Genomic DNA, 22,992 nt, shown 5'->3' on the forward strand with positions numbered 1-22,992 from the left:
CATAGCCCTCTGGCTTTTCATCTTGTCTATCTTTCTGTGAATGTGGTTTTTGTTCCACAGGCTGCAGGATTGTAGTTCTTCTTGCTTCTGCTGTCTGTCCTCTGGTCCACCCTTATGTTTGAAAGATATTTTTACAGGGCATAAAATTCTGGGATGATGGTTTTTTCTTTCAGTACTTTAAAAATGTCACACCAAGGAACCAGCTCTTAGTTTCATCAATCTTTTCTACTGTTTTGTTGTTGTCATTGTTTTTATTTAGTCTCTATTTCATTTATTTCTGCTGTGATCTGTATGATTTCTTTCCTTCTGCTAACTTTGGGTTTTGTTTGTTCTTTTTCTAGTTACTTTAGGTGTAAAATTAGCTTGTTTATTGGAGATTTTTCTTTTTTCCTGTGGTAGGCTTGTATCGCTGTAAACTTCCCTCTTAGAACTGCTTTTCCTGCATCACATAGATTTTGTATCATTGTGTTTTCATTTTCATTTGTCTCCAGGTATTTTTAAATTTCTTTGATTTCTTCAGTGACCCATTGGTTGTTGAGTAGCACATTGTTTAGCCTCCATGTGTTTGTGTTTTTTGCAGTTTTTTTATGTAGTTCACTTCTAGTCTCATAGCATTGTGGTCAGAAAAGATGCTTGATATGGTTTCAATTTTTAATTTACTGAGACTTGTTTTGTGACCTAGCATGTTATCCATTCTGGAGAATGTTCCACGTGCACTTGAAAAGAATGAGCAATTTGCTGCTTTTGGTTGGAATGTTCTATATATATCTGTTAAGTCTATCTGGTCTAATGTGTCATTTAAGGCTAGTGTTCTGTGATTGATCTTCTGTTTGGATCATCTGTCCATTGATGTAGGTGGGGTGTTAAAGTCCCCTACTATCATTGTGTTACTGTCAGTTTCTCCCCCTTTGTGTCTGTTAATATTTGCTTTATGTATTCAGTGCTCCTATGTTGGGTGCATATATATTTACAGTTGTTATATCTTCTTCTTGGATTGATACATTGATCGTTATGTAATGTCCTTCTTTATCTCTTATTACAGACCTTGTTTTAAAGTCTGTTTGGTCTGATATAAGTATTGCTATCCTGGCTTTCTTTACATTTTCATTTGCGTGGAGTACCTTTTTCTGTTCCCTCACTTTCTGACTGTGTGTGTCTTTAGATCTGAAGTAAGTCTCTTTTAGGCAGCATATATATGGTTCTTGTTTTTGTATCCATTCAGCAACTATATGTCTTTTGATTGGAGCATTTAGCCCATTTACATTTGAAGTAATTATTGATAGGTTTGTACTTATTGCCATTTTATTGTTTTGGGGGGTTGTTTTTATGACTCATTGTTTTTTTCTCTTTTTTTGCTCTCTTTCCATATCTTTAGTGTTATGTTTGGATTCCTTTCTCTTCTTTGTGTGTATATCTTTTATAGACTTTTGGTTTGTGATTACCATGAAGTTTATATATAGCAATCTATCTATCTATCTATTTATATGATTATTTTAAGTGACTGATCTCTTAATTTCAAATGCATTTTAACAATCCTGTATTTTTACTCCTCACCACATTTACTGTTTTTAACATCATATTGTACATCCTTTTTTGGTGTGTGTATCCCTTAACTGCTTATTGTTATATTGATGATTTCGATACTTTTGTCTTAACCTTCCTACTAGCTTTATAAGTGGCTGATCAACTACCTTCACTGTATGTTTGCCTTTACCAACGAGATTTTTCCTTTCATAATTTCTTCTTTCTAGTTGTGGTCTTTTCTGCATAGAGACATCCCTTTAACATTTCTTGTAAAGTTGGTTTCATGGTGCTAAACTCTTTCAGCTTTTGCCTGTCTGTAAAACTTTTGATTTCTCCTTCAAATCTGAATGATTTGAATAATTATTCAAATTATTGAATAATTTGCCAGGTAGAGTATTCTTGCTTGTATGTTTTTTCTTTTCATCACTGTAAATATATTGTGCCACTCCCTTCTGGCCTGCAGAATTTCTGCTGAAAAGTCAACTGATAGCCTTATGGGAGTTTCCTTGTGCATAACTAGTTGCTTTTCCCTTGCTGCTTTTAATATTCTCTCTTTATCTTTAATTTTTGCTATTTTAATTACAGTGTGTCTTGGTGTTGTCCTCTTTGGGTTGATCTTGTTTGGGACTCTCTGTGCTTCCTGGATCTGGATGTCTGCTTTCTTTCCCACGTTAGGGAAGTTTTTAGCTATTATGTCTTCAGATATGTTCTCTGCACCTTTTTCTCTCTCTTCTCCTTCTGGGACTCCTGTTATGTGAATGTTATAAGCTTGATGTTGTCCTAGAGGTGTCTTAAACTGTCCTCATTTTTAAAAATTATTTGTGCTTTTTTCTGTTCAGCTTGAGTGATTTCCTCCACTCTGTCTTCCAGTTTTCTGATCCATTCCTCTGTATCATCTAATCTCCTGTTGAATCCTTCTACTGTATTTTTAATTTTAGTTATTGTATTTTTCATCTCTGTTTGGTTCTTCTTTATATTTTTTAACTCTTTCTTAGAAACTTCTAACTTCTCACTGTGTTCATCCAGTCTTCTCCAAAGTTCTTTGAACATTTTTATGATCATTACCTTGAACTCTATTGCATAAATTGCTTATCTCCATTTCACTTAGTTCTTCTGGGGTTTTGTCTTGTTTCTTTGTTTGGAACATATTCCTCTATTGCCTCATTTTGCCTAATTCTGTGTTCTTATTTCTATGTATTTGGTAGGTTGGTATGTTTCCTGATCATGGAGAAGTGGCCTTATGTAGGAAATGCCTATGGGCCAGCAGCATACTCCCCTCTGGTCACCAGACCTATATGCTTTAGGTGTGCCATCTTTGTGGGCTGCATGGGCCCTTCTGTTGTGTCAGGCTGACTACTGTGGGTGCATTGGTAAGCATGGATGGCCCCTGATCAGGTTGGTTGCCAGGCCTTGCCTAGTGCAGAAGCTTCCAGTGACTGGTGGGTGGGGCCATGTCCTGGGAAGGTTCTGGGGCTGGTGTCAGCCTGCTGGTGAGTGGGGCCAGTTCCTCACTTGGCTGGCTATGGGGCCCAGGGTTTCCCAGAGTTGATGTTGGCCCACTGGTTGGTGGGGCTGGATCCCCGGGCAGCTGGCCAATAAATATATGGAGAGGTGATGATCAGCATCATTAGTAATCATGGAAATGTAAATTAGGACCACATTGAGAAATCTTTTCATACCCATTCCACTGGCAAAAATTAAGAGGATCTTTTTATATTATTACTGAAAGGAGTATAAATTGATGTAACTGCTTTAGCTTACAGTTTGGCATTATCTCCTTAGGTTGAAAATTCACATACTTTATAACTCTGCAGTTCCTCTTGTAGGGTATACCCAGGAGAATCTCTTATATGTGTACTACAGGGGACATATGCATAAATGTTCATAGCAGCATTGTTCATAATAGCCAAAACTAAGAAGTAGTAAAACCCAGAAACAACCTGAATACCCATCAACAGAACAGATTTTTGAAAAGTGAAACAATGAAGTGTTGTATACAACAGAATAAACAGCAAAGATATATAACATTGTGGATGAGACTAAGTGAAAAAATAAGTCTCAAAAGGTCTCATTCTGCATGACAGCCTTTTCATAAAACTAAAATACTCTTCAAAAATTAAAATAAAAAATAAAAATATAAGGATTACATATAAATGCAGGAAAAAACTATAAAAAGAAAAACAAGGGAATAATGAAACATGGTTGAGCATAATAATTTTGGGAGTTAGAGAAACAGGGAGATAGGGTGAAGGAGGCAGAGACTTTATGGTTAGAAATAAGTTTTTGTCAAGGTCTTAGCTTTTCGTTTGCTTTTCACAATGTTAAAGATAACTAAATTGGGACATCCGTGGTGGTCCAGTGGTTAAGACTCCACGTTTCCACTGCAGGTGGCACAGGTTCAATCCCTGGTTGGGGAACTAAGATCCCACATGATGCGTGGCATGGCCAAAAAAATAAAAAATAAAAGTAAAATAAAAATAACTAAATTAAATATCCAAACAAAGAGTTTGCCAGAATGTGACTGTGTTATGAACCAAGGATTGTGATTAATCCAGTTCTGTACACCTGAGGTCCAAATAAAGAAAATAGATACCATTCATGACCCACATTAGGGAAAACACATAGACACACACACACACACTAAACCTAAGTTCTTTAGGATCATGTTGTTTCCTTTTGCTTTTTTTCTTTCCAAGAAAAAGCCTAAATACTTCAGTATTTGGGAAGAATCCCTTAGTTAAGGATCTCACGCCTTTCACCCAGAAATCAGCTAAGAGTGCTGTATCTCCTTTTGCTATTATAAGCAGCTTATGAATAGCCAATAATGTGTCCTTTTTTTTTTTTTTTTTTGTGGTATGCGGGCCTTCCTCTGTTGTGGCCTCTCCCATTGCGGAGCACAGGCTCCAGACGCGCAGGCCCAGCAGCCATGGCTCACGGGCCCACCCGCTCCGCGGCATGTGGGATCCTCCCAGACCGGGGCGCGAACCCGGTTCTCCTGCATCGGCAGGCGGACGCGCAACCACTGCGCCACCAGGGAAGCCCAATGTGTCCTTTTGAAGATGAATTTTCAGCTAAAAACAAGATTAAATGGCAAGGTAGCATTGGAAACAATTTGTTGATCATAATGTACATTGAAGATTCATTCAGATCAGTAGCATGGACTAGATCAGGGTCTATTTGACATTTGGAAGCAGAACTTGGGTGATGTTGTCGTGGCCAAATTGTCGTCATTCTTTTTTTCTAATCACTTTTGCATTGTATAAGGAGAGTCTTCTGTGTGTTCAGTAGCACAATTCCTGTTGATTACTAGAGGTTTGAGAAAGTGAGAACATTTTAATATTCAGATCCTACGTAGAATGAGATGTTACCATTTAAAAGCCTTAAGAAATCTGTAGGTGGGGATTAAGGAAGCAACAAAATAAAGATCTCTGATATCTGGAATTTTGGTTTTTGCTATTCAATACAGAGCCCAAATATTACTAGAATTGCTTTCCATTCAGTGGTTTGTGCTATTGTGAGAATTTATCAGTTACTGTCTTCTGGCATTCATTCCATAGAATTAATTCATGAGGATAAAGAGATAAATGGCATGGCATGGATTTTCAACATTTACATATTGAGAAATTTGGAAATTATTTCAAAGCTGAAGTTTGAAACTTTGACTTGCAAAATCCAGAGAGACAAAATTAGATCACTGATCAGATAAGTTGTACGCTTTGCCTACTTGTAATTCATTCCTTTTCCCTTATTGGGATCTAACTCAGCAAAGAGTATCTCAAGAGGGCTGTAACTTGTTACCCTTTAAAGCTGGCTTTGCAATCTGAACATTCTAACTTTTTTTAAAATAAATCTTCATTGGAGTATAATTGCTTCACAATGCTGTGTTAGTTTCTGTTGTACACCAAAGTGAATCAGCCATAGGCATACATATGTCCCCATATCCCCTCCCTCTTGAGCCTCACTCCCATCCTCCCTATCCCGCCCCTCTAGGTCATCGCAAATCACCGAGCTGATCTCCTTGTGCTATGCTGCTGCTTCCCATAACTGTTTTACATTCTGTAGTGTATATATGTTGATGCTAATCTCACTTCGCCCCAGCTTCCCCCTCCCACCCTGTGTCCTCAGGTCCAGCTGCAGTGAACATTGTGGTACATGTCTCTTTTTGAATTATGGTTTTCTCTGGTATATGGTATATGTCTGGTATATGGTATTTTTCTCTGGTATATGGTATATGTCCAGTAGTGGGATTGCTGGGTCATATGGTAGTTCTATTTTTAGTTTTTTAAGGAACCTCCATACTGTTTTCCATAGTGGTTGTATCAATTTACATTCCCACCAACAGTGCAGGAGGGTTCCCTTTTCACCACACCCTCTCCAGCATTTGTTGTTTGTAGATTTTTTGATGATAGCCATTCTGACCGGCATGAGGTGATACCTCATTGTAGCTTTTGATTTACATTTCTCTAATAATTGGTGATATTGAGCATCTTTTCATGAGCCTCTTGCCCATCTGTATGAATATTCTAAATTTTGAAGTTTTGTAGGATATGGTCAGTTGGAGAAGACAGTGACCAGTGATCATTAAATTCAGTGTGCTTTCGCAAGCTTGACAAACATCATCTAATTCCATGTATGAGCCAGCCAGTCTGAGGGTTTACATTAAGGTGGAAAAATCCTAGAAGCACTGTCCGCCTGTGTATATCTTTAGTTCCTATTTGATAATCTTCCTTCAAGTCCAGAGAATATATTTTTTGACGGATGTTTTCATTTGTAATGAGACCATGGTCGTTTCTCATGGATCGTGGATGTTCATGAGTTGATTCAGCAGGGAGTCAGTCATTTTCTTTGCAAATGAGTGTGTCCAAACCAGGGAAATGGATGCTAATGGATCTTGGTTAATTTTAAGGGCAAGTGAAGAACAAAGCAGTCTCTGTTGTGATCTCTTTTTGTATGTTTCTCATTTGCTAATAAGCACAGTTAGCTTAAAAACAGTTTGTGTTTCCATACGAATTGTAAAATTTTTTGTTCTAATTCTGTGAAGAATGTCATTGGTACTTTGATAGGGATTGCATTGAATCTGTAGGTTGTTTGGGTAGTACAGTCATTTTCACAATATTGATTCTTCCAATCCAAGAGCATGGTATATTTCTCCATCTGTTTATGTCATCTTTGATTTCTTTCATCAGTGTTTTAGCCTGAGAAAACCATAATTCAAAAAGACATGTACCACAATGTTCACTGCAGCACTATTTACAATAGCCAGGACATGGAAGCAACCTAAATGTCCATCGACAGATGAATGGTTAAAGAAGATGTGGCACATATATACAATGGAATATTACTCAGCCATAAAAAGAAATGAAATTGAGTTATTTTTAGTGAGGTGGATGGACCTAGAGTCTCATACAGAGTGAAGTAAGTCAGAAAGAGAAAAACAAATACCATATGCTAACACATATATATATGGAATTAAAAAAAAAAAGAATGGTACTGATGAACCTAGTGGCAGGGCAGGAATAAAGATGTAGACATAGAGAATGGACTTGAGGACACAGGGCGGAGGGGGAAGCTGGGGTGAAGTTAGATTAGCATCGACATATATACACTACCGAATGTAAAATAGTTATGGGAAGCAGCAGCATAGCACAGGGAGATGAGCTTGGTGCTTTGAGATGACTTAGAGATGTGGGATAGGGAGGATGGGAGGGAGGCTCTAGAGGGAGGAGATATGGGGATATATGTATGCATATGACTGATTCACTTTGTTGTACAACAGAAACTAACACAGTATTGTGAAGCAATTATCCTCCAATAAAGGTCTATTTAAAAAAAAAACAACGGTTTGGCTCTTGTGGAAGCCATTCCTACCTGCATTAAAGTATTACTGAACTGTCAGGCATCCTATTTATAGTTCTGTTCCCTTTGACTTCACATTTAAGTGGGAAGAGGTGGGTGGTGAGAGGCTATTTGATGTTACTCTTCTCACCTTATAAGAAACTGAAATTTTAGGATTGAAATTGTCACAAAGGCCTCTCAAGTTGTAGGGTTCTTTCTACCCTAGGAAATGTTTTTCTAGACTTGCGATCACTCAAGTCATCATCATTGAGGAAATCCAGTCATAGACTTGCTGTGTGTTATCAAAGACCTAGTCTACTCTTCCCTGGAAAAAGACATTGGGGAATACCTAATTCACCAATGCCACTAAGCTAGCTTTACCTCCCTTCCTTCCTTCCTTGTGTGAGGAACTCAGACTGATTTTTAACACCAGTAGGGTTGTGGACTTGCTTTTTAAGCAAAGGAATGATGATGTTATTGAGAAATTTGGGAAGTTTAGTTTGAGAAGTAAGTATATAAGACCAGGTTGACTGAATAAGACTTTCTTGAGACTGCCTGCCCTTAAGAGAATGTGTGGTCTTGTCTGAGGGAAAGACTGTTTTCCTTTTAATGCTTTTGTACTTAAGAAGGAATACTTAGTAATATGTGTGATTCATTACAATCAGTTATAAATTTGAGTGATAATTATAAGAAGAAAACTCATTGATCAGGATCATACTCATCCCTGGACACTATTTGGTAGTGGTTAGAGGCTTTGCTTTTAAGTAGGGGAGCGATCATAGGAGGAGAGTTGTGAGAGAGTTTTTAAATTATTGTTGCATTTAATTTATACTTCCTAAATCTCAGAAGCATGGAAAAGATTCTTCCTGAGATTGAAGGAAGGGCTTTGGTGTATACATTCTCAGTGACTAAGTCTTTATTTATTGATTTATTTATTAAATTGAAGTATTTGATTTACAGTATTGTGCTGATTACTGCTGTACAGCAAAGTGATTCAGTTATACATAAATATACTTTTTTTTGTATTCTTTTCCATTATGGTTTATCATAGGATATTGAATATAGTTGTCTCTGCTATACAGTAGGACCTTGTTGTTTATCCATTCTGTGTATAAAAGCTTACATCTGCTAACCCCCACCTCCCACTCTATCCCTCTCCCAACCCCCTCCCCCTTGGCAACCACCAGTCTGTTCTCTATGCTCACTGACTAAGTCTTGATTACATGAGTAGATGACCTATTTTGTGCACATTTAAATTTTTGAATGATTTTTGCTAAGCCAGTAAATGTGATTTGGGGCTAATTTTCCCATCTCTGCATAATTTGATGTGTTCTGAGAATACAAAGTAACTTAGATTATTTGATGTTTTTGGATTATGCATCCCACCACTTTCCTTTATGAGGACACATATTTAAGAATTACACATACATACATTCATTTCTTCATCAAATATTTACTGAGTGCCTACTGTGTGCCAGGCCCTGTTCTGGAAGCTTGGCATGCATCTGTGAACAGTAGACAGAAATCTCTACCTATTTCTTTTTTATTTTTTAAATATTTATTTATTTATTTAGGCTGTGCTGGGTCTTAGTTGTGGCACGTGGGATCTTTGTTATGGCATGCGGGGTCTTTAAGTTGTGGCATGCGGGATCTTTAAGTTGTGGCATGCGGGATCTTTTAGTTGCGGCATGCGGGATCTTTAAGTTGCAGTATGCAGGATCTTTTATTTGTGGCATGCGGGCTCATAGTTGCAGCATGTGGGCTTCTTAGTTGTGACGTGCAGACTCCTTAGTCGTGGCATGTGGACTCTTAGTTGTGGCATGCATGCAGGATCTAGTTCCTCGACCAGGGATTGAATCCAGGGCCCCTGCATTGGGAGCTCAGAGTCTTACCCACTGGACCACCAGGGAAGTCCCCTCTACCTATTTCTTTATGAGAATTATTAACTGTTTATATGAGGAGGTCCTTAGAGTACATTTATTCTTCAACTTTTTGTTAACACTGTTTTAATGATGGAAGGGAGAAGAACAAAACTAGGGATATCTGACTTCAGGAAAGGAGCTTTTGCAAAAATGATCTATTTGGTAACAAAAATGTCACTTTGCTTACATCATTTTTAGATCTTTTCTTTGGAAGTGTGGTCCACACACAAATATGTCACATTGCTTTATAATCAATTCTAACTTTTTACTTCTCTCTCCAAATTTTCTTGCTTGTTCATTCACTATACTTACCACATTGGCTTTGAATGATTTTTAACTTTCTGAAAATAAAATCTACCCTTAAAAGCTGATAATTGCCTCTGAAGATATTTAAAACAGTGTGTTGGAGGTAATTGTAATAGCAAAAATAAGATCATGGGCCCCCTGAAGGCAGTAGCCCTCTTTTGTACATATAATTTCTGGCATCTTTATTAAAAGTAAATCTCGTTTTACAGTGACCTTGAACATTTATTCTCTGTTAAGTGTGTAGCAGAATATACCTAACCGGTATCAATTTGAGCCTGACTGTAGGTGATTCTGTGATTTAATTTATAGTGAGTAGGCTTTTTTTTTGTTCTTCACCCTCACCAGGTATACAATGTTTACATGGCAGGGAGGCAGTTGTGTTCTAAGCGGTACCGGGAATTTGCCATCCTACACCAGAACCTGAAGAGAGAGTTTGCCAACTTTACATTTCCCCGACTTCCAGGGAAGTGGCCATTCTCTTTATCAGAACAGCAATTAGATGCCCGACGTCGGGGGTTGGAAGAATATCTAGAGAAAGGTAAGCCAGCCTGTTAAACTCTACTATCTTGAGTAAACATAGGGTCTAGGTATATATTGCAGCTCCTAAACTGCATAGCTACGTTTCCTGAAACTCAACAGTGAAAGTAAATCAGGTTTTTGACTTAGGTGTTGAATGATCTGAGCTTTGAAGCCAAGAGTGAAATGTTCAGTACAGCAATTAATAGCCTATTTTATTGACTCAGCAAACACTTAACAACAACAGAAAAATGCATAATTATTTTTTGATGCATTATTGATGCATTTATTTATTTATAGGTTTATATTTTTGCACACAGCAAACATATACAGACTCAACAGCATGCTAAATTGATTTGGGAACTAGATGGGCAGTATTTAAGACATTTTTATGAAAGTGATTCTTGGTTCACTGGCATGTACTACTTGAAAATTCCTTATTCCTCTTACACGTGTCTATGGATAGGTTTGAGGAGTTGTAGGTAAGCTAACGTCCCCTTGTTCTAAGTAGGTTATAGGTAGAAATATTAAAACTTATTTGTTATCTCAGGACCTCCAAACAATACATTAGGAGTCTTTGGATGTGGATGCTGAAACATTTGTCTAGAAAGGCAGGGAGAAATGATACAGATCTCCTGAATAAGATGGTTCAGTTTGTGGCTCAGAGAAGAGACCTTGTTTTGCTACATTATAGAGCTACATAATTTGCTAGGCAATGCAATAGGCTTTTCTTTAAAATACTAATTTAACAGAATAATGGTCTTATGTGGTATTTAATAATTCTGTGTCCTTGTAGAAGAACTAATTGACCTAGTTGAATTTTTTTAAAACTTTGGTAGAGAGCTTTATCCCTGAAGAAAAACCATTTCCCCCATAGAAGGTAGTTAAACTTCATCTATTTTTAGCTTTTCTCTAACATGGAATGGCCTCCTAACACAGCCTTTGGGAAATAAGAAAGAGTACAATTTTTTTTTAATAAAATGAAGTAAAATCAGCAGTGTAATTTATTATCCTCATGAGAATGTTAGGAAATTAACTCTCTTAGATTTAGATGATTACCTACCTACCCGCCTGTTTTCCTTTCCTTCCTTCTCCCTTTCTCTCTCTCTCTTTTTTTTAGTTGTAGTTGTTTTGAAGTTAAAGTTAGTGAGGTGAGAAGATGAGAAGATGTGCTCAGCTTAATACTTGATTACCTACCCATTTTTTTCCAAAGTGGCTTTAAATGCTTATGATTTTCTTACTGGCCTGCTCCTAGGCCAAATAGATATTTTTCTTTGTATTTTAATTTTGTGTTTATTCCTAATTGACGTTACCCTTGCTCTATTGTCTAGCTTATTAATAGTTAACACAAGACAGCAAAGTTAGATTTACTGAACTTTTATTTCTCTTGTACAGGTAACTTCCTTTGTCTACGTTTAATATTTTTAATAAGCTACATTTTTGTACATCCTATTATTCCTCTGTTCTGGTTCATATTTATTTAAATGTTTGTTGTGCCATAAATATCATGTGTCAGGGATGGCATACTACCTCAACACTGCCTGCTAATGATGATTTATACTTAAACCTTGATGTGTTCTTGACTTTATATTCTTGATTTTAGGGCCTCATGCCAGATTCTTTCTTTGTTTTCTATAGTGTGCTCAATACGAGTCATTGGTGAAAGTGACATCATGCAGGAATTCCTATCAGAATCAGATGAGGTAGGTGAATACCCACTATAGTGACTATTTACCTCTTGGCTCCTTGTGGGGGAAAATAAATTAAAGATATCGATGATGGATTGAATTGCCATAAATTCTCTAAATGACTGTTTTTTCAACTTCCTTTTGTTATGTGTCCTGCTTATCCTTCAAGACCTAGTGCTAGGTCCACCTTCTCTTTGAAGCCTTCCCTGATATTCAAGGGATACACATTGATTTTTCATTCCACCAAGAACTTCTGCAGTCAGTACAGTTAATTATCACCTTGTTGCTATCTCAGTCTCTAATTTTTTATACATATAGTCAGATGATCACTTTATAATTTTACTTTACTAGTTCATGAGCTACCTGTAGGTAAGAGCTAAATCTTTTTTTTTTTCAGCTTTTTGAGTATAATTGTCAAATAGGAATTGTATATATTAAGATGTACAACTTGATGTTTTGATATCTGTATACATTGTGAAATGATCACCATAATCAAGTTAATTAACCTATCCATCACCTCATTACCATTTCCTCCTCCCTTTTCTCTTCTTTCCTTCCTTCCTTTCTTCACTTCAGATCTACCCCCTTAGCAAATTTCAAATATGGAATATAGTATTGTTAACTATGATCACCACGCTGTACATTAGATCTTCAGAACAAGAGCTAAATCTTGATCATCTTTATATTCCCAGTGCCTTATCACAATGTCAGGCATTTTGTAGGTGCTTAATAAATATTAATTGAATAGAAGAATGACTATGTAATGCTGCTGTATTAAATAGTGTGTCATCCACTAATTATTTTATATGTATATGTTTTATTTCCCCAACTAGATTATAAGTTTCTTGGCAGACAAGGGCTTTTATAACAAAGTAATGCTTAGGATGGTTTTAGGCAATGAATAGTAGTTTTTTTAAAGTGGTAAATGAAGATGGACTTGTTTCTAAATAGTTGTTTCTCTGTAATAAAAATTACAAGGTCACAAATTTGTTAGAGGAATGTGTTAATTTTCAAAAGCAGTAACAGAGAAGGACTTCTTTTGAATTAAGGAGGATAAGAATTGTTTACTCTTTGCTAGAAGAAAATTGGACATCAGACTAACTCAGATTCCTGAGTTTCATCAATTTTTCCTTTCAAAGGTGTCATGATTATTTCAGGGTTCAGAAAGGAACTTAGGATACCTCTTGAGCCAATCTAGCATGCCTAACCATTTAAAACCAGAGAATATTTGTTGAAACTACTGCTTTTGGTTGTTTTCTTTTCTCATTTGTGAGTTCTGAATGTTTGAAAGTAAGCCAAAAATCTTACCTGTGTTTGACCTAGACTGATTCACACAAGTTTTCTGTTTTGAGATATGAACACATTGGTTAACACATAGGTTAACTTCTGCTGCAGCCTAAAGTCAGCTTTATGACTTGAAATGTGTTGACTTATGTCTTTTTTCCCCTTTTCATTGGAACTCACTTTCTTTCTATCACAAGTTTATGTTGTTTAGCTAGCATGTTGCAAGGAGAATGAGGATATACTGGGTCATAAATTCTTTTTTTTTTAAATTAATTCTTTTTCTGCCTTTTCCCCAGAACTACAATGGTGTGTCTGACGTAGAGCTGAGAGTAGCATTACCAGATGGAACAACAGTTACAGTCAGGGTTAAAAAGAACAGTACTACAGACCAAGTATATCAGGTAAATTAAACTTGAACGAGTAGGCTTGACATTGATTGGTTTAAAACTAAGAGAGATAGATTAAATGAGTTAATACATATAAGGACCTTGGAATATCTGGCATGTAATAAATTTATTAAATGTTAGCTGCTGCTGTTGATGTTATGATTATTAATGTGGAAGTACTTTGTCCTCCTTGAAAGATACAATAAATATCCCCAGGTTGTAATGGTTGTGATTAGCACCCCCTCTTTTTAATTGTAAAAGACTTTCTAATGTATTTGAAAATAGAATAGTACAGTGAAGCTCCATGAACTCATCACTCATATTTAATAATCCTCAAGATTTTGCCACATTTGTGTTATATATCCTTTTTTCCTTTTCCTTTGTTTAAATATTTTAAAGCAAATTCCATGTTTTTCGACCTGTGTATATTTCAGTATATATCTCTAAAAAATATGGATGTTCCTCTTACATAATCACAAAGCCATTATCAAACCTAAAAAATTAACTACTTCCATGGTATTAACTAATAATAAATCCATAGTCAAGTTTTCCCAATTGTCTAAAAATGATTTTTAACAGTTGGTTTGTTATAATCTGGATCTAAACAAGGTCTTTATGTCCTTAAAAAAACATTTGGTTTTTATGTTTGTTTTAATATAGAGCAGTCTCTCTTCCCTTCCCTTCCCCAACTTTTTTCCCTTATGTTATTGTTTTATTGCAGAAATTGGGTCTGTGTCCTGTGGAATGTCCCACATTCTGAATTTATTTGTTTGCTTCTTTTGTCTATTTGTGTCATTTAATATGTCTTTCTGTCTACTTGTATTTTCTATAAATGGAATTTTTCTCTAGAGGCTTGATTAGATTCAGGTTCAGCTTTTTGATGCGAATACTTCATAATCGGTGCTATATACTTCATATTGCTTCTCAACCGGAGGAACACAATATCTGGTTATCCACTTTTAGTGATTAATCAGTAGGTTTATGTGGTAATAACTTGATGTCTCCACTGTTAAGTTCTTCACTGATCTTTTATCCAATAAGTGTATCACTGATGATTACTGTCCTAACCAGTGATTTCATTAAGTGTTGCAAAATGCTGATTTTCCAATTTTCTCATTTCTTCACATTTATTAACTAGAATTCTTCTGTAAAGAACTTTCCCTTATCAACTAAGGCTATTTAGTATCCTGAAATACAGTTTATAGGAAAAGGGGGATAAATATTTAATTCTTCCCTTTTATTGCCAATTTTTGGCATAAAGGATCAGTGCCCTAGCTGATTCCAGTGATGTCCAATGAGATAATTTTTTTAGTATCATGTGGGTTTTTAGATACTCAATATGATTTAATCAAGAGCATATATTCTTTTTGATGCTCACATTGTTCTGTCTTTGGTCAGTGGAATCTCCTTCACGTCTGCTCCTGTATTTTTTTGGTGCACCCTATTTGTTTATGATAGCATCCTTGCTTTTTGGTACAACAAGATGGTCTGGGCTCATCTTTGTATATTTCCTACACTAGATCTTGAATCAGTCATTTCCCCAACGAGTCTTTCCTTTCAGTGAGGAATGGTATTTAAAGATCATGATCCGGGTGCTGGGTATAATTGTTTCTTTTAGGCCTTTTCATTGGTCTTTAATCCTGATTTGATCAAGATTTTCAGGGAGACTAGTGGGTTTCTGGATATTAGTACTTATTTCTCCTTTGTGGCAAACAAAAAATTTACCCCCAAAATATTTACTGTATACCATGGCAAAGGATATGTACAGGATCTGAGGTATTTCAGAAATTATAAAATGGTGGATTGATTGCAAGGAAAACATTAATTTTATATAGTTTATTGATGTTTTGTTTCATTTTCAATACTTCTCTAGCAAGGCCTAATTTTTTTTTTCACTTCTCTCCTCACCCTATTACTGAGACTTCTAGCTATAAGCCATTTTCCAAACCTTGAGAAGATTTCAGTTTCTATCTAGTGCAGTATAGAATGGTAACTTAGAATACTTACAGTCTCCAGTTTCTGCCTCACATCAGGGATGAACCTAGGTCTGATATGTGAGTAGATACGGGAAGAAGGATATAATCATATTTGGTTTACTGAGATACTAATACTCAATAATTTTCTCTTGTTTAATTAACACCTTATTTATACATTTTGGGATTGATCTTGAAAAGGAATTTTGGTACTACTAGTTTGTGTTTTTTGCTTTGTGTTTTCTTGTTGTTTTTTGTATGTAATTTCAATTTTCCTTTATTTGCATATGGAGTCTTTCAATTTCTTTTTATTTATCATGCTGGGACTTTAATACCTAGAGAGAAGGACTGATACTTTTTAAAAATGTCTCTGTTGTCCCAACATTTTGCTATTTTCACGTGGATAAGGATGATGATAATTCTTAGGTATGGAGGTCCCCAGCATGAGACATGGATCATCTGAAAAGTAAACAAGAATAATTTGTAAAGTATGAGCAGAATTGATAAACAATGTTTTAAGCTCAAGAACCAAAGTTATAGATCTTGTATGTTAACAGCCTATATATTAAATGTAGGCTGAATGTGTGAGACTAGATATTTAAGAATTTATTTTCTTTTTAAAATATGTCCTTATGTAGCACATTTTTTGTAGTGCTATTCAAAAAGATCCTCATGATATGAAGTCCTATTTCAGAGAGCAAAGCTGATATTTAAGGAGAGACTGTTATCAGCTTTAATTGGAGGGGAGAAACTCATATTTAGAGATCATAGCTGTTTGGATCAAATAAAGGTATTTTTCTCTTTTATTTCATGCATATGTATGCATACATACAAAAAAGAGTAGCTGTGGACCATGAATTTAGTTTATATGAAACCAAGATGGCAAAACCCTTCTCTTCTCCCCGCTCCTCATGCATATACCTATCTTTTCCCACAGCACTGTCTGATTTTGTTTTCCTGAAACTAATCTATCCTGTTTACACTTTAGGCTATTGCAGCAAAGGTTGGCATGGACAGTACGACAGTGAATTACTTTGCCTTATTTGAAGTGATCAATCATTCCTTTGGTAAGTGCCAGTGACTAATATTAAGTTTTGTTTGAGGATATTTTATCCTAATACTAAGAAACTGAAGCTCCCAAAAGCTGTCAGATTGAAACTGTTTGCCTAGAGAAGAAGATCTTGAAGACAAGGGGCAATCCCACTAATTGGGACTGTTTCTAACAAGCAGACAGGACAAATCCCATTAAGCATAATCCCGCTAAGTCTAGATACCTGATCACCCCTTTTTCCCGTTTTCAGTATCAGTTACTTACACCCAGCACTGAAGCAGATACTTTCAAGAGATTTTTAAAAATCAGAGTTCAAAATTAATATATTCCAATGAAACAGCCTTAAAAAGAGGGGATTTTCTACTTAGCCACAGCTTGTTTTAGCGTACTTTTTGTTTTTTGTAGATTTTTAAGAATAGCTTTTTGTTTTCAGGAGTTAGAAAGAAGTATGTTGATTAAAAGCCTTTGCTTTTTTAAAAAAATTAATTAATTAGTTTATTTATTTAGTTTTGGCCGCGTTGGGTCTTCGTTGCTGCGCACGGGCTTGCTCTAGTTGCGGCAAGTGGGGGCTTCTCTTTGTTGCAGTGGGCAGGCTTCTCATTGCGGTGGCTTCTCGTTGCCGAGCACAAGCTCTAGGCGGGCGGGCTTCAGTAGCTGTGGCACACGGGCTCAGTACTTGTGGCTCTCGGGCTCTAGAGTGCAGGCTCAGTAGTTGTGGTGTGCGGGCTCAGTTACTCCGTGGCATGTGGGATCTTCCCAGACCAGGGCTCGAACCTGTGTCCTCTGCATTGGCAGGCGGATTCTTAACCACCGCTCCACCAGAGAAGTCCTGCATACCACTTTTGACACGTTTGATCAGTCACAGCACCTTCTCCATACATTGCACAAATCTTTTTTTGCGTTTCAGTTGTGTTTTTACCTTTCTTGAACTAATAAAGCATAATATGCCGAAAATGTTCATTGCGGTGGCTTCTCGTTGCCGAGCACAAGCTCTAGGCGGGCGGGCTTCAGTAGCTGTGGCACACGGGCTCAGTACTTGTGGCTCTCGGGCTCTAGAGTGCAGGCTCAGTAGTTGTGGTGTGCGGGCTCAGTTACTCCGTGGCATGTGGGATCTTCCCAGACCAGGGCTCGAACCTGTGTCCTCTGCATTGGCAGGCGGATTCTTAACCACCGCTCCACCAGAGAAGTCCTGCATACCACTTTTGACACGTTTGATCAGTCACAGCACCTTCTCCATACATTGCACAAATCTTTTTTTGCGTTTCAGTTGTGTTTTTACCTTTCTTGAACTAATAAAGCATAATATGCCGAAAATGTTGCTTTTTTCTTCCATCTTCAATATTAAAATGGCTACACAAAAATTCACCAGTTTTGACAAGTTTTTTTAAATGCATGTTGATATGATAGCTGTCACAATACAATCTGTTTCGAATGAAGTTAAAGATAACTAAGCGTTACTGGAGCCATCTTATGGAAAAGACCGAACGAACTTTTTGGCCAACCCAGTGTTTATGTTTGCGTAAACAGACATCCTCTTCCTAGGAAGTTTTATTGCACGGTGACAGAGATTTTCTCTTATATATTCTTTTATAAAAGCTAGGAATGGTTGCACTGAGACCGCAAAGGGGAGGAAGTTGGAAGGCTTGCTTTAAATGACAGATTTCCTATGGTTTATGGGTCTTTTCCACATCCTATATGTACAGGGCTAAGGCCAGAAACAACAGATAATATTGACTGATCAGAACTTCCTCATCCCGGAAAGGGAGAGAGTTTGGTAGATTTGAGTTGCCTTGCCATCCCAGGTCAAGGTAGAACAACTTTGATTTCCCCTAAAGCAGCTATCTCCCAATTGTTTATTGTCTTCCCAACTCTCTACAGTCTAACTAGGCAGATATAAATATTACAAAGGATTGCTAAGGACCCAGGACACTTGGATTCTAATCTTACCTTCTTCTCTAAGCTTTAGTTAACAAATAAAATGGGAAATATTAAATCTGTCTTTTGCTCTGTTATAAAGCCAAGTAAACATCAAGAGAAGAAAACTCCACCTTTTTTAAGAAAAACAATATAGAAATTAAAAGTGGTAATGTTTTATCCTGCTTGAGCATTGTTAGGAAGAGGAAGTAAGGCTACCCAGAAGTCACTTTTCACTTTGGTGAATGTCTTAGACTTGTGGGGGGATGTGGAGAGCCTTTCAGCTCTTAACAGTAAAAGCTGTTCATTGAGAACTGCCACATGAGAGACTCTGAATGCACCATAGCTGGGTAAGAGGGGAGGCTTGCTTTAAAGATGTTCAGTGGACATTGCTGTAACTTAACTCAATTATGGATCAGATATTTTAACTTTGACTTTGGAGTAGGTGATGTCTGCAAAGTCAGCATGTTAACTGAAAGGCATGTCATTCCGGTGATAGATTTCAGTTAGCTTGAGGCTCAGTTGGCCAGTCATATTAGAAGGCATAGATTTGGCTAGACAAATTGATATTTTGTGGTCCCAAGGCAGAGCTCCTGGATGGAACTAAGCTGATGTGCTGGTTAATGATAACCTCCATTCTTGTCTGCTTTACACAGTTCATACTAGGGAGATGCCTTGTATATCTTCTCACTCTGGCTTTCTTTGCTTTGTCTTCTCTTTAGTACGTAAGCTGGCACCTAATGAATTTCCTCATAAACTCTACGTACAGAATTACACATCAGCTGTGCCAGGCACCTGCCTAACCATTCGAAAGTGGCTTTTTACGACAGAAGAAGAAATCCTCTTAAATGACAATGACCTTGCTGTTACCTACTTCTTTCATCAGGTGGGTGAATTGATCTCCCTGGAAAGGCCTGATTTCTTTTTCTGTTTGTATGTAGTGGTCATTTGCCAATCCAGTGTGAATCCTTGAGTAAGCTGTTTTGCCTCCTGGATCTTAGTTAAATTTGTAAAATGTTCTATCCCATTTTGACAAAAGATAAATTTAAGAAGGTGGGGGGACTTCCCTGGTGGTGCACTGGTTAAGAATCCACCTGCCAGTGCAGGGAACACGGGTCCAAGCCCTGGTCCAGGAAGATCCCACATGCTGCGGAGCAGCTAAGCCCGTGCGCCACAACTACTGAGCCTGCGCTCTAAAGCCCACAAGCCACAACTACTGAGCCTGCGTGCCACAACTACTGAAGCCCACACGCCTAGAGCCTGTGCTCCGCAACAAGAGAAGCCATCGTGATGAGAAGCCCTCACACTGCAATGAAGAGTAGACCCCACTCACTGCAACTAGAGAAAGCCCGTGCACAGCAATGAAGAACCAATGCAGCCAAAAATAAATAAATAAATAAAGCCATTTAAAAAAAAAGTTTAAGAAGGGGATATCCTGGAGTTCAAAATGTATTTATTATTATTTTTTAAAACAATAACAAATGAACATTATGGGGCTATGTTCTTTTTCAAAAAATTTTTCATCAAAATTATACATACATAGAGCTTAAAGTATCAAATAGTTCTACACAGGTTATTATGAAAAATATTAGTTATTCCCACTTTTCCTCTCATAGGCAACCACTTTCACCTCTTTTAGCTTGTTTTTTGTTGTTTGTTTTATTTCATCTTTTAAAAAAATTTTATTGAAGTATAGTTTATTTATAATGTGTTAGTTTCTGGTGTACAGCAGGGTGATTCAGTTATACATATATATTCTTTTTCATAGTCTTTTCCATTACGGTTTATTACGAGATATTGAATATAGTTCCGTGTGCTATATAGTAGGTCCTTGTTGGTCATCTATTTTATATATAGTAGTATGTATATGCTAATCCTAAACTCTTAATTTATCCCTCCCCCAGCCTGTTTCCCCTTTGGTAACCATGAAGTTTGTTTTTTATGTCTGTGAGTCTGTTTCTGTTTTGTAAAGAAGTTCATTTGTGTCATATTTTAGATTCCACATATAAATGATATCATATGATATTTGTCTTTCTGTCTGACTTCACTTAGTATGATAATCTCTAGCTCCATCCATGTTGCTGCAACTGACATTGTTTCATTCTTTTTTATGGTTGAGTAATATTCCATTGTGTGTGTGTGTGTGTGTGCGCGTGTGTGTGCGAGTGTGTGTATACACACACACATACCACATCTTCTTCATCCATTCATCTGTCCACGGACATTTAGGTTGCTTCCATGACTTGGCTATTGTAAATAGTGCTGCTATGAACATTGGGGCACATGTATCTTTTCACATTAGAGTTTTCTGCAGATGTATGCCCGAGAGTGGGATTGCTGGGTCATATGGTAATTCTATTTTTAGTTTTCTGAGGAACCACCATACTGTTTTCCATAGTGGCTACCCCAACTTACATTCCCACAAACAGGTATACGAGGGTTCCCTTTTCTCCACACCCTCTCCAGCATTTGTTATTTGTAGATTTTTTTAACGATGGCCATTCTGATTGGTGTTAAGTGGTATCTTATTGTAGTTTTGATTTGCATTTCTCTAATAATTAGCGATGTTGAGCACTTCCATGACTTGGCTATTGTAAATAGTGCTGCTATGAACATTGGGGCACATGTATCTTTTCACATTAGAGTTTTCTGCAGATGTATGCCCGAGAGTGGGATTGCTGGGTCATATGGTAATTCTATTTTTAGTTTTCTGAGGAACCACCATACTGTTTTCCATAGTGGCTACCCCAACTTACATTCCCACAAACAGGTATACGAGGGTTCCCTTTTCTCCACACCCTCTCCAGCATTTGTTATTTGTAGATTTTTTTAACGATGGCCATTCTGATTGGTGTTAAGTGGTATCTTATTGTAGTTTTGATTTGCATTTCTCTAATAATTAGCGATGTTGAGCATCTTTCCATGTGCCTATTGGCCATCTGTATGTCTTCTTTGGAGAAATGGCTGTTTAGGTCTTCTGCCCATTTTTTGATTGGGTTGTTTATTTTTTTGTTATTGAGTTGTATGAGCTGCTTGTATATTTTGGAAATTAAGCCCTTGTCAGTAGCATGGTTTGCAGATATTTTCTCCCAGTATGTAGGTTGTCTTTTTGTTTTGTTTATGGCTTCCTTTGCTGTGCAGAAGCTTAAAAGTTTGATTGGCTCCCATTTGTTTATTTTCGCTTTTATTTCTGTTGCCTTGGGGAGACTGACCTAAGAACACAGTGCTACAATTTATGTCTGAGAATGTTTTGACTATGTTCTCTTCTAGGAGTTTTATGGTGTCATGTCTTATATTTAAGTCTTTAAGCCATTTTGAATTTATTTTTGTGCATGGCGTAAGGGAGTGTTCTAACTTCATTGATTTGCACACGGCTGTCCAGCTATCCCAACACCACTTGCTAAAGAGACTGTCTTTTCTCCACTGTATATTCTTGCCTCCTTTTCAAAGATTAAGTGACCATAGGTGTGTGGGTTTATTTCTGGGCTCTCTATTCTGTTCCATTGATCCATATATCTGTTTTTGTGCCAGTATCACACTGTTTTGATTACTGTAGCTTTGTAGTATTGTCCAAAGTCTGGGAAGATTATGCCTCCAGCTTTGTTCTTTTTCCTTTTGGATTGCTTTGGCAATTCTGGGTCTTTTATGATTCCATATAAATTTTAGGATTATTTATTCTAGTTTTGTGAAAAATGTCATGGGTAATTTGATAGGGATCACATTAAATCTGTGGATAGCTTTGGGTAGTATGACCTTTTTAACAATATTAATTTTTCCAATCCAAGAACATGGGATATCTATTTCATTTTATATTTACTTCCATACCTCTATTATAACTTGATTATATTACTCCTACTTGATGTTTCCAGTTCAAGCAATATTGCTTAATTACCTGCTATAGAAGATGGGACTTTAGCTCCATTTCCTCCCCCACTCCACTACATATTCGTATCTTTTCATCTGTCCTGTCTTCTTACTATAGTCAAATTACAATATTTGTTAGATTAGTATTCAGTGTTTATACTGCTATGACTGTAAATAATGAATTTAGCAGAGCCATATAGAGAATACTATCCTTACTTTTTACTTTCTTTTAAACATTTTGTTTTAAAATTATTTTGAAAATAATTAACCCATTTCATAACACTTTATAAAGTATCCCATTACAATTCTAGTTGGGTTTTTGTTAAATTTAGTTTAACTGAAGAAGAGTCACCATTTTTATTAAATGTGGTATTCCCAACTACATGTGTGATGTTTCTGTTTTATTCATCTCATCTTTTGTTTCCCCAAATAAAGTTCTGTCATTTTATGTTTCACATATGCCCTTTTAAATTATTCCCAAGTATTTTATATTTTTATTACAATTAGGAATGGGATATTTTTTCTTTGTATTGTTGGAATGGAATAATTATTTACCAGGAGTCAGAATATCTGGTTCAAGTACAAGCTCTCCATTGGGTAAATCCTTAACATAGCTTTGCTGAGATCTGTTTTCTGATCTATTAAAGGGTAATAGTAGTACCTCACTTTTTTTTTTTGCGGTACGCGGGCCTCTCACTGTTGTGGCCTCTCCCGTTGCGGAGCACAAGC

At 36.8% G+C, this 22,992-nt stretch overlaps 1 protein-coding gene across 2 annotated transcripts in view; it reads left to right on the top strand.

The window, feature by feature from the left end:
* Positions 1 to 22,992, top strand: part of SNX27 (sorting nexin 27) — a 78,615-nt gene that overhangs the window by 39,287 nt on the left and 16,336 nt on the right. For both annotated transcript variants that reach the window (XM_024116083.2, XM_055084315.1), the window contains exons 3-7: positions 9,933 to 10,125; positions 11,742 to 11,806; positions 13,372 to 13,476; positions 16,423 to 16,501; positions 19,122 to 19,285. In XM_024116083.2, coding sequence (XP_023971851.1) covers positions 9,933 to 10,125; positions 11,742 to 11,806; positions 13,372 to 13,476; positions 16,423 to 16,501; positions 19,122 to 19,285 — 606 coding nt within the window. The remainder of the gene's footprint in view (positions 1 to 9,932; positions 10,126 to 11,741; positions 11,807 to 13,371; positions 13,477 to 16,422; positions 16,502 to 19,121; positions 19,286 to 22,992) is intronic.

This window comes from Physeter macrocephalus, chromosome 4, assembly GCF_002837175.3.
Source record: "Physeter macrocephalus isolate SW-GA chromosome 4, ASM283717v5, whole genome shotgun sequence".
Classification (NCBI taxonomy): domain Eukaryota; kingdom Metazoa; phylum Chordata; class Mammalia; order Artiodactyla; family Physeteridae; genus Physeter; species Physeter macrocephalus.